The sequence below is a fragment of the Protopterus annectens genome, chromosome 2.part1 (genome assembly GCF_019279795.1).
Source record: "Protopterus annectens isolate FY-2018-M chromosome 2.part1, PAN1.0, whole genome shotgun sequence".
Lineage (NCBI taxonomy): Eukaryota > Metazoa > Chordata > Ceratodontiformes > Protopteridae > Protopterus > Protopterus annectens.
Genome location: NC_056729.1, coordinates 1,957,607,025 through 1,957,621,052, shown reverse-complemented (window position 1 = coordinate 1,957,621,052; position 14,028 = coordinate 1,957,607,025). Strand labels below are relative to the sequence as shown.

The window sequence follows — 14,028 nt, the reverse complement described above, 5'->3', positions numbered from 1 at the left end:
TTGTGTACAGGGATCCCCACAGTCATTCATCATACATTGAAGCTAAATCCTGCAGCTAAGCGCAAGTTAAATAAGAGCGTGTTTGGTTCTGTTTATTAGGCATTCGGGTAAGGTATTAGGCCCAATGGAAGTAATGTTTTTAGTTTTAAACAGAGCCTTCATTGCTTGTTATTTTGTGATACTAGCAGGTACAGGAGGTTCTGAAATTTGAAGAACTAATTTTTTTTCAGGATAAAGTTTGCTCTAAATTTGTCTGCTAACACATTTGCTATGTACAGTGGATCTGAATGGATGGAGCCATTTTGGATGAGTTCAGAACACTGTGGGATTCTATTTCTTTTTTTCATAATGTAACCACAGAAGGATTTATAATTATCTTTGGTTTCAGAAACCAATTTAAGTTCATGATTTGCCTTACTAGGCCAGATCCTATCTTTTGTGCAGTCTTTAATATGAAGAATTTTAGACCTAGTGTATGAATTAATCATTTTTTTTCATTATAGAGTTTATTTAAGCTGGTAAGGTGGTTTGTTCTGAAACCTCTCATTACATTTAGCTGAAGTAGGGGTAGCCAGGTCATAGCACTTATTGTATAAATAGCATCTGTGTAGTTGTTGGGTCTGGTGATATTACAACTGAATTTGGATAGCTCATCGTATAATTTGAGGAGGTTTCTATGTCTGAAATCCTTGAATTCAGAATTAATGACTATAAGGGTTTTAGAGTTTCTGAAAGAAAAGGTTACAAGTTTATGATCTGACACAATCAGGGATGGACATATATAGAAGATGGGTGGTACATATAGAGGCTGTATTAGTTAGAAACAGGTTAAGAATAGTCTGTCTTCTGTTTGGCTTGTTAACTATCCCTTCCAAAGAATTTTTATTTATTAAATCTACAAATCCCTGGGCATACCCAACTTTGGAGATATAGGTATTCCAGTTTGTTTTATGGTAGCTGAAATTTCCTACAAAATTATATATGTTTTGTAACAAATAGAACCTCAAGTTCACTAATGAATCTTATGTGGTCATATACCCATCAAATATAGGAGGACTAGCAGTGGCTCTTAGACTCTCTCTGTTGAGGCTGAGACTTGCACAGAAGTAAAAGAAGAGTATTGTCTAGGTCCCCGACTGACCCTAGACTTATAAGGATCTGCACCATGTGACCTGATGCAGTAGCCATACAATTAAGCACAGGAAACATGGCACTCAAACCCCATGACTCAAGCTTAAAGAGGTCGGTCAGGGAAACAGTTCTCAGCTGATAAGTGATGTGAAGCTGATCCCACTCAAGTTAACAGACAGCTGGCAGGCTGCAAAGCAGACAAGGCCGGTTCTTCAGTGAGTATGTGTAGAATACACTTTTGGCCAACATATGGTTTATTGTTCCCTTACCTTATTCCTTTGCTCCAGTGTGTGCCCAGGACTCTGTAAGGGACCCTTCTGCTTATCTCTGAATGGACTATTTTCCAGTGTCACTGCACATCGAGACATTAGAAACACCTTAAGCTTCTTGCACCTTCTATTTCTGGCATTTGGGTTAAAATTCTGGCACTTCAGACATGTCTTCTTGTTGAGGTCCAAGGCAGGGCTGATATACCTTCTGGATGGTGATCTGGTGACTAGATGAACACTTTGAAGGTTTGACTTTTGTAGGCACAGAATGAAGGAAGTTTCCTATAATGAATATAGGCACAAAGACCTGAACTGTATGTATAGTAAACAGATACTTGAGATGGCTCTAACTGTAACCTAAATGACCTGAGTTCTAGTTTCTGCTAAGCACCATAATAGACAGGCAGACAGAATGGGAATATGCAGATGTTGCTAGCTCACCCATCCTGCAGAAGGGAGTGGTGCTTCTAGTAAACTGATCACTTCCACTCGCATGGCACTACAAGCACTAAGGACCTGGACGTGAGCCTGACACTGCCAAACCAGCAATGGTAGCCATCAGCAGCACATGTATAGCGGCAAGCATGCACACATGGAAGAGACAGCATGCCCTTGCAATGTTGTGGGTGCTCACTTCAAATTACGATTATATATAGAATATATACTGAACCGTACCTAACCATAATGTGTCACTAGCTTTTTAATATGTTTTTTTCCAGAGGTTCTTTACTTTTTTGGCAAGAAACATCTCAATGGTTCTGGCTAAGTAATAACTCCTTCAGGGTGGTCTTGTGGTTAAATTAGCTGTTAGGCTACTGCAGTGGAGCCACATTATCAGGCCAGAAATCAGTGTATTCATATAAATTTAATGACCAAAGGAGTTTGTGCTATTTTCGGAATGAATGAATCCATGCAATCAAACCATTGCCCACTTTACACATACTTTGCATATCTTTAGTCATGTTATAGGGTCTGGACCAAAACTTCAATGGACAGGAAAGAATAACTTCCATGTTTCTTGCTATTATACCATCAGCAATATTTCTTCCTTTCATATACTAGTATTGTGTAGTAATCCCTTTATCTACTGGCTTGTTGCATGCTGCATTGCACCTTACTTCTATTCTGCATGAACTGCGGTACTCATTAATTCATGCCTGCCTGACAAAGCGATGAATGGATTTGCACTAATGCCTTGCAATACTTGGTTCTCAAGTTCAGTTGTTGCCTGGTCTGCCTTCTCTGCAGAAACGATGCATCTATTTTCAGTCTGCACAGGTTTTCACAAGGTGCTTAGTTTCCTTTCACATCTCAAAGACATGCTGCAGGTGAAGTGCTTCTCTAAAATGACCGCAACAGTGTGTGTATATTGTGAAAGTTAGTAAATGTGAGTTGCTGTCTTGCTCAGGATTAGTTTCACAGTTCCGTGCTCAGTGGAAGCCATAATAAGCCTCAACTTACCCACATCCCCCAGTGGGATTAAGTGGGTAACTACAGAATGAAAGAATAAAGAATAAGGGAAGGAAAGATAAATTTCTGTCTATCTCTCCCACCAGCTTTTTATCCATGCTAGCTGACCATAGTTACTTCTTTTGCTCTTGCAAGGCTTAACCTCTTTCCACAGCTTCATACTAAACTGCGCTGTGTGGTAGTATCTTATTTCAACTTGTACAGTCTGGTACGTGCTTTACATCATTATACACATGCATATGTAACATTGAGAAGGAGACAGAATATTAATCAAGTCTGCCTAACTGATAGATAACATCCTGCAGATGTCCTTTTCCTAACAAACCCCTTCCTCACCCCAGCTTCTTCTTCTATTCTACTTACCCTTCCCTTCTTTTTACAAGACTTATACTGTTTGTTTACAATGTACAACATACTCAAGAACTTTACTCCAAGTAATGAATATTTGTGGCATGTAGTGAAAATGCCACTTCTGAAAGCAAAAATGTTATCAGTAGTCCACCAGAGGGCTCAGTGTTGGGCCTTCTATTTAGTTTCTATTTCTCACTCCACCAGGCCAACACTCTTGGCCTATGGTTATCTAAGTTTGCAGATGATGTAAACTGAAAGACTCTATTCAGTCTTTCACTGACTCACAATTGCTCCAACATGGGTTAGACCATGTCAACAATTAGAAAAAAACAATATTGGTACTATGAGGAACAGGGAAGCAATAATGCTAAAAGTTCCGTATGTAAAAAAAAATCACCAATGAAGTTTGTTAATAAAAAACACTTTCTGTCAAGAATGGACTAAAAATGAAGTTTATTATTAAAAACAACCGTTTAGTTGGAGCTATTTTTTTTAAACAAAACATTTTCCCATACATATAGGTGACTCACCCCTTCATTCAGACACTGTTGTAAGGAATCTAGTAATTTTTGATATTTCTTTATTTTTTTTATCCTCACGTCTCCACACTACCTGGCTCATCTAATTTCTAAAGGCATTTTCTCTAGATTCAAAGAAGTCTCAATTATCCTTTACTCATATCTTATCAAAACCATTAATGAATATAATAACCTTTTTGTCATACATTTGTTTAAAAACATCACTTAGCCTGACAGACCTCAGAGGTTCCTAATAAAATGCTTGGTGACCTCAGAAATTTTAGTTACGAGGATAAACCGACGACCCTGTCTCTCCACTCAGTTTCTTTTAGACTCCTCTGTAGGATCTAGGTCTAGCTTTTGAGCCATGAAATATCCAACCCTCTTTGACCTTCTTTTTCACCACAAAATATATGTTTCCATGAGTGCCCATTTAAGAGAACTAAACTTTCATCAGCAGACAAACAAAACATGATGGCATGATAGATTCATATCCCAACATATCCCCTACCTCTAGAACAAATTTCCACTGCATGTCAAGAAAAGTATCACCCTTGCCACCTTCAAGATAAACCTAGATAATTGGATGGGCGACCTCTAATTCTTCCACAGTCAATATTATATTGTCATCTTTGAGGCTGGAGGGAATTTATGAACATGTTTTAATGGCTGGGCTATTAATGGTCTGTAGACTGATTGCCTAGTGTTTACCTGTAATCCTTTTTCACTCAAAAGTTTTCTCACAAACCTCTTAAAATGAATGCGGCCAGTCTGAAGGCCATGCCACCCTCCCACAGTCTTTTCTCATCATTACATTCTGTCATGCGTCTCCCATAGCCCCATGGACCTTAATACGTCCCTTTCATTCATATACCTCCCATTCGTATTTATTGCCAGCTAACCCCTTAACCATCCTGGTTAACTTTTTCTGCACCCTGTCTACAATATTTATGTTTCTTTATTCCCCTCTAGCAGAAAATCCTTCAGAACCGCTGCACCCCACATTCTTTTAACTTTCGGCATTGACTTCTCTCACTGTTTCTAATGATTGAAAGTTCCAAATACTTTTCTAATGCAATAGAACGAGATTTAGCCCTATTCTGCACATATTCTTCTTATGGACTGTTGAATTTCAGGGTACACAGTCTTGCTCTATTACCATTAAACACAGTCTGACACCTAGCAGCCCAACCTTCCAGGCTCCCAAAATCTCCTTCCAGGCTTATTTTCCCAGTCCCCTGAAACAGTGATCACTTAAATTATTACTATTTTTCCCCTTCTGAGTGTCATCCCTCACACGTACCCCATCTGCCGGAAGCTAAGCACATGCCAGCCTACTGTGATTTCAACCTTTATGTCCTCTTCATATTCCAGTCCCTGTTCTGCATTTCCAGGTATACCTACCTACCTCAGGAATGATCTGTTATGCAGTGCTTTCTTCAGCATTGCCATCTTCACACTTACAGTATATAAGGCAAGGATTACAAAGGCTTCAGAGAATTTTTTAATGTAAATTTAATATTGTAAACTTAGTTTTATAATTGTAATATGGCATATCCCTCACTGTCAGAGGTGCAAAATGTAGCACACTTTCCTTTAGTGCAGAAGGCAGTGGGTTCTATTCCCTTATCAGGTAAATCAACTGCTGACACCACAGTGCAGCATGATGGGGGGTGCTGCAGTCCTGAGTGTGCTGTCCTTCGGATGAGATGTTAAATGGAGGCCCCATCTGCCTGAGCTTATGGTACCTCAAGTGGATGTAAAAGATCCCGTGGCATCTATTGAAACAAGTAGGAGAAGTAACTTGATGTTGTGGACAAATTTCCTCTAATAGTTTAAATACCACCTTTCATCTCCCCTGAAAAGAGGCTACTGCCCTAGTGGGAGTAACCTGGCCAATAAAGGATAAATAAATATAAAACTCAAGTTTTTCTTAGCTCATTGCTGCGTGGGTCCTCCACATTTTAGAATCTTCAAAGGTTTCACCCCAGTACCTGATGAGTTCAACTCTCTGCTGTAAGTCCATTTTGATGACCTTAGGTACCACATGAAGAGGGTACAGCATATAACATCTGAGAGGTGGGCAGGTTTCCATTTTATTATTTTATAACCTGTAAATGAACTGGTCTGTGGACTCTTCCCAAGCACAGTAGCTTACCTACTCACACCAGTAGTTACTGTAAAAGCAAGAACAATGATTCAATCATTTCTACTGGTCTAGTTTTATAAATATGTAGCACGCCCCCCCCCAAGTTTTGTTAAGTGTCAAACAGGATGAGGAAGATACCAGTGCTTATTTTAACCAAAGTGAGTTACCATTAAAACCCTAATCAAATAATGTATTTTTTCATCATTCTCTAAGGTAGTAATACTGAATACTTTGTAATGCTACTACAACTTCCACGGCACATACAGTACAACCCAACTCAGTGTGTTACTGTGGACAAACTCTTCCTGTCTACCATGCAAAATTATATTTTTCCCTCTGTTGTTATATATCAGACAAATGCATCCTGTTCTGGGCTTAACTATTAATTCAAACTACACATAGAGATAAAGTGCACAAAGAATATCTACTGATGTGCTGCCACTAGGAAACCACATAAAAGTTACACGGCAGCACTCCGTGGCTTACGTGCTCAGTTGGCACTTATGCAAATTAAACATACCACCATTTTACATAAAAGTATTGGTGGAAATAAAAAGGAATATAATATGAGAATTGTAATGAAAATGGATTGCAAAATATTTTACTTAATCACATAAAATCAGAAGTTGTTCTTTAGTAAAATGGTATATTTTATCTGAAAAAAACAAAGTTTTGGGGTGTTCTGTTGTAAATGCAACTTATAAACATAACTCAGAAAGACAAAGGTACACAGTAAGATAAAGAAAAACTCTTCACAAGACAGAAAATGACAGCTTTATTTTACAGTAATGCATCACTGTAATTTGTTTTCAATCTCCTGATGTTCCCAAGAGTCCAGAGGTAAATCACATTACTGAGATGTTTACTTGGGCAATTACCTATTGTTTTAGATGGTCCAAGTGCTATATTGTTTAATGTACAGACTACAGCCAGGAACTAAAAAGGACAAGAAATGACCCACCATATACAAGTTCAGACATCGGTATTTGTTTTACAAAACAATGATCACAGCAAATTATTTTTAGCAATACAAACTTCATATTTTAATCAATAAATGAATAAAGAAATGCATTTATAATTTTAAGATATATTAAGCAGTAACAAATAACTTTGTTTTAAACAGAAAAAAAATTAAAAATATACAACTTATTGATCATTATTCATTACTTTTTTTACATTCTTCAGTTAAGGTGCTGTCTGGCTGCTACTGACCACAGTTTTACTCAGTTATCAGGCAAGAAACTTTGTGCCTCTAGTACTGCATCATACAATGGCTTGAGCTATTATGTAAACAGACATGTATTTTACCCTTAAAGGTCTATGCATTTTATTGCCTGAACAATTTATGTAACTGGGTTGATATGAACAATGTGTGCTCTGCTTTATTACAATATATTCAGAAAGTAAAATGAATCAAAATAGATAGTTACTAAGCATACAGTCCAGAAGACCATTAAGGAGCCTAGCACAAATTCCCAGTTACATATAAGCACTGACTGGTTAAGTGACTTGCTCAAGGTCACACAGTTGCTAATGAAGATGGGAAGATTCAAACCTTGTATCCTTGGAACAGGAAACAGATCATTAACAAGTCAGAGCTTTAGTTCTCTGTGCCAAATAGCAGAACACAAAAATATTGATACATAGTTCTAAGGATGATATTTTCCATCAATTTCTGGCAAATAAGATGTTTAGAATGTTGGATAATATCGGCTAGAAACACTTGGGTTGCGTTGCTGAGAAACCTCGAGTAATCTCAATCCTGTGTGGCAGTCAAATACAGCTTTTTCTAAAGCTTCTTTGTATGTCATCCTCTTTTTAGTAGTAGGGCAAGTCAGGCATTTAATGTATGACTTCTCATCTACCATCTGTAAAATAACAGTAGGATCAGGCACTCCTTGTTTTACACTGTCTTCAATTGAGATTCTGGTATGTGTGTTAGGATCTATAAGACCTCCTGTTAAGTACTGAAACTGTAAACATCTCTGCAAAATTTCTTTGCTTGCAACATCTGTGCTTACAGCCTGTGCTACTGAAATAATCTTCTTTGATTGTGGGTGACTGATTCCAGCAAAAGCCTGCTGAAACAGCTGAAGTTGTCTGGCAAATCCTACATCAAGCAAACCATTGCTAGCAGCTTCTTCAAGATTGTATTTCCTTCCACTGCAGGGGTCGATCATGCCCCCAGTACAAGCCTGAGCTTCAAGAAGCCTCAGAGTCGTTATACGATCAATAAGATTTTGATGCAAAGCACCTACTACAGAAAGTCTTTGATTAGTGTTAGCATTCCAGATGCCGGCTATCGGACTATTACAATCTTTGGATACCTTGGATCTAGTTACAAACATGTCTGCAAGTTCAATAGCTGTAAGGATCCCTTCTTTATATTGATTCAGTTCTGATTTATTTATTACACCTTGTGCTAAGGCATCACTAATATGAATTTTTCTCCCGGTTTTTGTATCAGTAAGGCACAATGATGGATTTCCATGGGAATCAATCAATGCAAGTTCCTTCCATTCGCATTCTTGTTCTGAAAGTTCAAGGTACATTTTTCTGTCAATAAAATGTTTCTGGAAGGCATCAAATGTTGTCATTTCTGCTCTAGTGCTTGTAGCAACTACAGATATTTTGTGACACTTTTCTGCTGATGGATTTGATATATGCCTTTCTCCAAATGGTAAGAGGAAGCATTTCTTCTCTAAATCAAATACACACATTTTAATTAATTCACTGTAATAAAAAGGCAGTTTAGTTTTGGGGTGATGGAAACCTCTGGCATTTGCAGCTGGCTCGTATAAAAATTTTATGGTTGAATTATTTATTAGGCCTTGCTCAACCGCGATTGACTGAGGCACCCGAATGCACATCAGAGGATTAATAATACCTCCAGTTGCAATTTGTGCTTCTAAGATACGCTTTCCTCTCTGCCTTTCAAGCAACCTAGCTTCAATTGCTTGAAAAACAGACAGCGTTTTACCACCATGTGTATATCCAACAACACCTTTTTCTGCCTCTAATAGTTTAGGCTGATATTCTGGGCCAATTACTCCCCTGATCACTGCCTCCTGAACTGGAAAAGCTTGACCAGTAACAGGGTCAATAATATAGCCAGTTGCTGCTTGAGCTTCCAAAAATTCCAGTGCAATAGCTTGTTCAATTATTCCTCTGCTTTTGGCAACTTGGAATGAGACCTTTTCCTTGTCTGCCTCAATGTATAAACCTGCTATAGCTGTAGCTCTGTTTAAATATTTTTCAAGAGTCTGCTGGATGTCACCAATGGTCCTGAGTCCCATTTGTAGCTGCTGAAAAGTATCGGCATTCAAGAGTTTGCACTCCAGCAGCTGACTCGCACTCACCATGTGTCGGAGTCCTTGAAACATTTGTTTATCTTCAGGTAAAACACTTCCGCACTGAGCTAGACCTTGATTCTTTAGAGCGCTTCTTACTTGGTCTGCAACATTTTCACCATGAAATATATATCCCTGAACGTGCTTCTCTGTGCGGACAGAGACTTCTGCTTGTAATGCTTCTATTCTACTATCTCGTTCAAAATAGCTTCCATGTGCATCGTCGTCTGGAATGTATTCATTGCTGTTCCCAGAATACGCAAGTCTCCTTAATTCATCCAAGTTACTGTCTGAGTTCTCCTGCCCTCTGTCAAATATTAGTCTTCCTTGTTCAAATGGAGCATTTTTCATTTTGGCGTGTATTTTTTCATCTGGAATTCCTACCTGTGAACATGAATTTTTGACAGAATAAGAAATGTCTCTCAATCAAACATTGACATGCAGTTCCACAAAATTAATCAAAGTAATATTACTACAGTGAATGTTTAAGGAAAAAAAATATATGTATATATAAAGCAAAGAAAATCAATGAAATCGAGGCAGCACTATTAATGCAGTTCATAAAAAAGGTAATTGAGAAGTTCAGAAGAACTTTAAAGTTTCTGTACTGTTATAATTTGATGTGACTTACTATATTGTCATTAAGAAAACAGAATTTAATGATATAACATTTTCAGAAACAATTCCTGTATATTTCTTATTGACTGTGTTACATAAACAGAAGATGTGCTTTACCAAAATCTGTTTAGTGCAAGTCTTATTTTTTATTTGCATTTGCCTTCCATGGCAGAGCACTGATCTCCACGGACCTTTTTCAGACTCTGCCCGGGAGCAGTGGTTGGTTAACTGATTTGCTCACAGTGAAACAGGTAATGGAGGCTGAGAATCAGACCTTGCACCACTAGGCCAAAGGAAGCAGTTCGTTAATAACTCCTTAATCCTGTAAGCCAACTGGCAGAAAAAGTTATCTGTACTCTTCAGTAACGAGGTGCTAATATACTATATTTGAAAGTATCAGGACTTCCAGAAATACTGGATTTTGAAAAAAAATAAAGGAAATCTACTGTTAAAAAAATACAGCACTGTAACAAAAAAGAAAGACAGCCAACACCAATACCTTAATAATTAATCTGAATAAATACCTCATGTAAGTTCTTTAACTCAGTGTCTTCCTCTTGTTTGTGTTTTATGTCATGTTTGTCTTTAATACCTTGCGTGACTTGTAACTCATTTTTTGTGTTTTGAAAAATGTTGTTTCTGTTTTCTTCAGAATGTTTAACAGACACAGCTCCATACGTTGCTTGTTTTGTTAAAAGTGCATTGCTTTCTTTCTGATATTGACAAAGTTGACTATCCTCTACACCCTTAACCTTCCCAGATTCCGCACTGGAAGTGGTTTTAGGCATGTTTTCTTTTCCGCTCAGTACATTCACTTCTGCTTTCTTCACTTCGTTTGAGTTGGTCAGTGATGTGTCCTGATTTTCAGTTTGACTGTATGCTTTTTCTGCATCACTTAATGCTTTCTTAAGTTCTGATAGTTCTGTGTTTAAATCTTTCCAGTTTCTGTCTGATGCACGACGTTCCCCTGTTTGATGAACTGTATGACTGGGCAACTCGGAAATGTTGCTTCTTTCCACTGAAATTTCATGCTTTGAAATATATTTTTCTTTATCTGCCTGCCCAATACTGTGGACCAGACTCTCTATATCTTTTTGAGTAGCTGATTTACTATTTAGCAGAGCCTGGTTCATAGCTTTTAATTTTTCTACTTCATGTCTTAACTCTTTAATGTCCTGCTCACCAAACTCTGTTCCATTTCTAAAATCTTCTGCTCTCTTTGAAGGTATTTCCAGAATGCTGCTCTTGGCCTGCATCACACTTGAAATCAAGTCCTGATCATAATTTTTTCTTTGCAAATTAAAGCTGTTTCTTAACTCCTCTACTTCATGCTTTGTTATCTGCAGCTCATCTTCAAGTTTCCTACATTTCTGCTGACTAATTCTTTCTGCCTCTTGCCTTCGTAAAAGGTCCTCCTGAGCTTGCTCGAGTCTCTTTTTCAGACTGCTAATTTCTGATTCGTGAAACTTCACTTTCTCCTCAGCCACACGTTTCTCCTGCTGTAGAGTGATAAGCTTATATGTGGCATTTTTAACTTCACTTTCAGTACTGCAATTAGTTTCCAAAAGCTGTTGAAGTTTCCTCTTTAACTCTTCAACAGATTTCTTATAGCTGTCACATTCTTGCAATAGCAGTGCCACGCTTCTCTGACTGTCCTGGAAATCTCTAACTTTCTGCTGCATTTCACTCTGTAAGTTTTTAAGTTTAGAGCTAAGCTCCTGGATATGAGCTTCCTGCAGCTGTGTCTTCTGCTCTGCCATCTTTTTCTCAAGGGACACAGAGCTGAGCTCTGATCTCAGACTTCTAAGATCCTTCTCACTTTTTATGCTGATGAGCTTCTGCTCATCAAACTTTATTTTTATCTCTTCGACTGTATTTTTAGTTTTAAGGAGGTCTTCTTCATTTCTTCTTATTTTAGACTGAAGTTCCTGTTCCATCTTTGTTTTCTTCTGCAGCTGTTCCTCTGCATTTGCTAAATGTCCTTTCAGGCCTTCCAGTTGTGCTTTCAAGCTTTCAGCTTTCTCCTGTGATGTACTTTTCTCCAAAATCATTTTTTCATTTTCTGACTTCAGATTCCTCATCACTCGTTCCATTTCACCATTATTTCTTGTCAGCTTTTCAACCTTTAGTTTCAGGTTGTTAATCATCACCGTACTTTTGTCTATGTCACCCTGTAGGCTATGAGCTTTTCGAATGCTTTCTCTTTCAGATTTCAAACTAGAAGTAATTTGCTCTTGTACTTTTTTAAGTTGATCTCGCAAACTGTCAGCCTCCTCTTTTTGCACCTGTGCTTTGTGTTCTGCCAAGCTTTTTTCCTGCTGAAGTGCTGCTACCTGTGAATTTAGATTTCTTATAGTGGAATCTGCTTTCACCTGTGATCGACAAACTTCCTCTACTTTGCTTCTCAGTTCCATTGCTTCATTTTTTGTTTTGCTCAGTTCATCTTCCAAACGTTTTTTAGCTGTCGACTCTTCCTGAGGACTCACACTAGTCCTCCTAAGCTGGGAAACTTCGTGCTTTAAGATTTCTGATTTGCTTTTGCTTTGATGCAGCTCTGTTCGCAGCTGAGTGACATTATTATGCATTATAGCTAATTCGTCTTTCACTGCCTGTGCTCTGTCTTCAGCTGCAGCTTTCTGATGCTGAAGTAAAGCCAGGTCTGTTTTTAAAACGCTCACGTCGTTTTCAGCTTGTTTGTTGGCTGCATCAAGCTCCTCCGCCTTTTTCTTTAGCAAAATGTCAGCATCTCTGAGCTCCAGCTCTAGCCTTAACTGAGTTGCGGTAGCACTACTGCATTTATGGCACAGCTGCTGCTGCACAGACGTTTGTGTGACAGTAGAAAAGTGCACCTTCCTAATGTGTTTACTTCCTTCAAAGTCAGACTTGAGAGAATCGCTTTGCCATTGTGTTCCATACTCTGAACTACCTTCCACAGCAGAAGACTTTGTCTGAAGCTCCTGCATTAAAGCTTTTTTCTGCTCCTCTACTTCTTTGAGTTCCAACTCTTTCCGATTCAGTTGTTGTTCTATTTTTCTTCTAGCAAGTGTGCCCTCTTCAATCTCTCTCTTAAAAGCTCTCAGATCTTTTTCTAGGGCATTTCGTTTTGCCTCGGCCTGCAGTGTAAGCTGAGATACATGCTCTAATTCTTGTTCTGCGGCTGCCTTCTCTTTGACACTTTTTTCTAGCTGTAGGCAATACTGCTTTGACTCATACTCAGCCTTGGTTTTCTGCAGATTTATTTCCTCAATGACTTTACTCTGGTTTCTCTTTTCTGTTTCTGCTGATGCCTTAATTTTGTACAATTCTTCTTCAACTGTATGTTTCTGTTTTCTTAGCTCATCTAATATTTGTTCAAACTCTTTTATGTTTCCTCTAAGCTTCAGATTCATCACCTTTTCATGTTCTAAATGTTCAGACAAGGCTAAATGAACTGATGAATCTTTGCATTTTGCATTCTAAAAAAATGAAAATATATGATCAAATTGTGCTCAGACATTTATAAAAAAAATTGATCTATATTTAATGAAGAATGTAAAAATACTTACATTTCAGCAATTTTCTACACAGGAGAATTAAGTCCCACCACCTTCTGCCAACAGTAAGCTTTAGCAAGCAGTTCTGAACAAAGTTTTCCTTATGTTCAGTGCATTCAAGAAAAGCAAATGTAAAAGTAGGACACCAGGAGCTTGAACTGAGGGACAACTAATGAAAACAAAATAATCCTAATGCAATTATGAATGCAAGCAGCCTATATAATACCAAGAATGGAAGGCAAATATAGTTACTATGACAGTTGATGCAACAAGGAGATTCATCAAAACAATCATATGCTATATAAAGCAAGTATTTAACAGAGGTTCAATTTACATTCCATACTATAAGCAGGTTTAGTACAATAAGACAGGACATGATCACTACCCCAAACATACTCTCATCAGGACAATGACCTATCTTCACAGTGCACTCAAAACACTATTCTTACATTCTATGGTCAATTTGGCCAGGTTGCATGAGAAAATCCCCTACTTTTTCATTACTTGTCATGGGATACTCTCTATATGTCTATGTGTGTGTGTGTGTGTGTGTGTGTGTGTGTGTGTGTGTGTGTGTGTGTGTGTGTGTGTGTTTGTGTATGTATGTATATATAGTCAATGTAACCTAGTACTGATGAA

At 38.0% G+C, this 14,028-nt stretch overlaps 1 protein-coding gene across 4 annotated transcripts in view; it reads right to left on the bottom strand.

Annotated features, from left to right (window-relative positions):
- Positions 1 to 14,028, bottom strand: part of DST (dystonin) — a 4,096,730-nt gene that overhangs the window by 1,611,910 nt on the left and 2,470,792 nt on the right. The window contains exons 23-24 of one of the 4 annotated variants that reach the window (XM_044063349.1): positions 10,381 to 13,311; positions 6,640 to 9,622 (exon numbers count right to left, since the gene is read on the bottom strand). The exons of the other annotated variants lie outside the window; for them this stretch is intronic. Of the exons in view, the coding sequence (XP_043919284.1) occupies positions 7,580 to 9,622; positions 10,381 to 13,311 (4,974 nt within the window). The 3' untranslated portion in view covers positions 6,640 to 7,579. Of the gene's footprint in view, positions 1 to 6,639; positions 9,623 to 10,380; positions 13,312 to 14,028 lie in introns of those variants that run through there. 4 annotated transcript variants of the gene reach the window in all.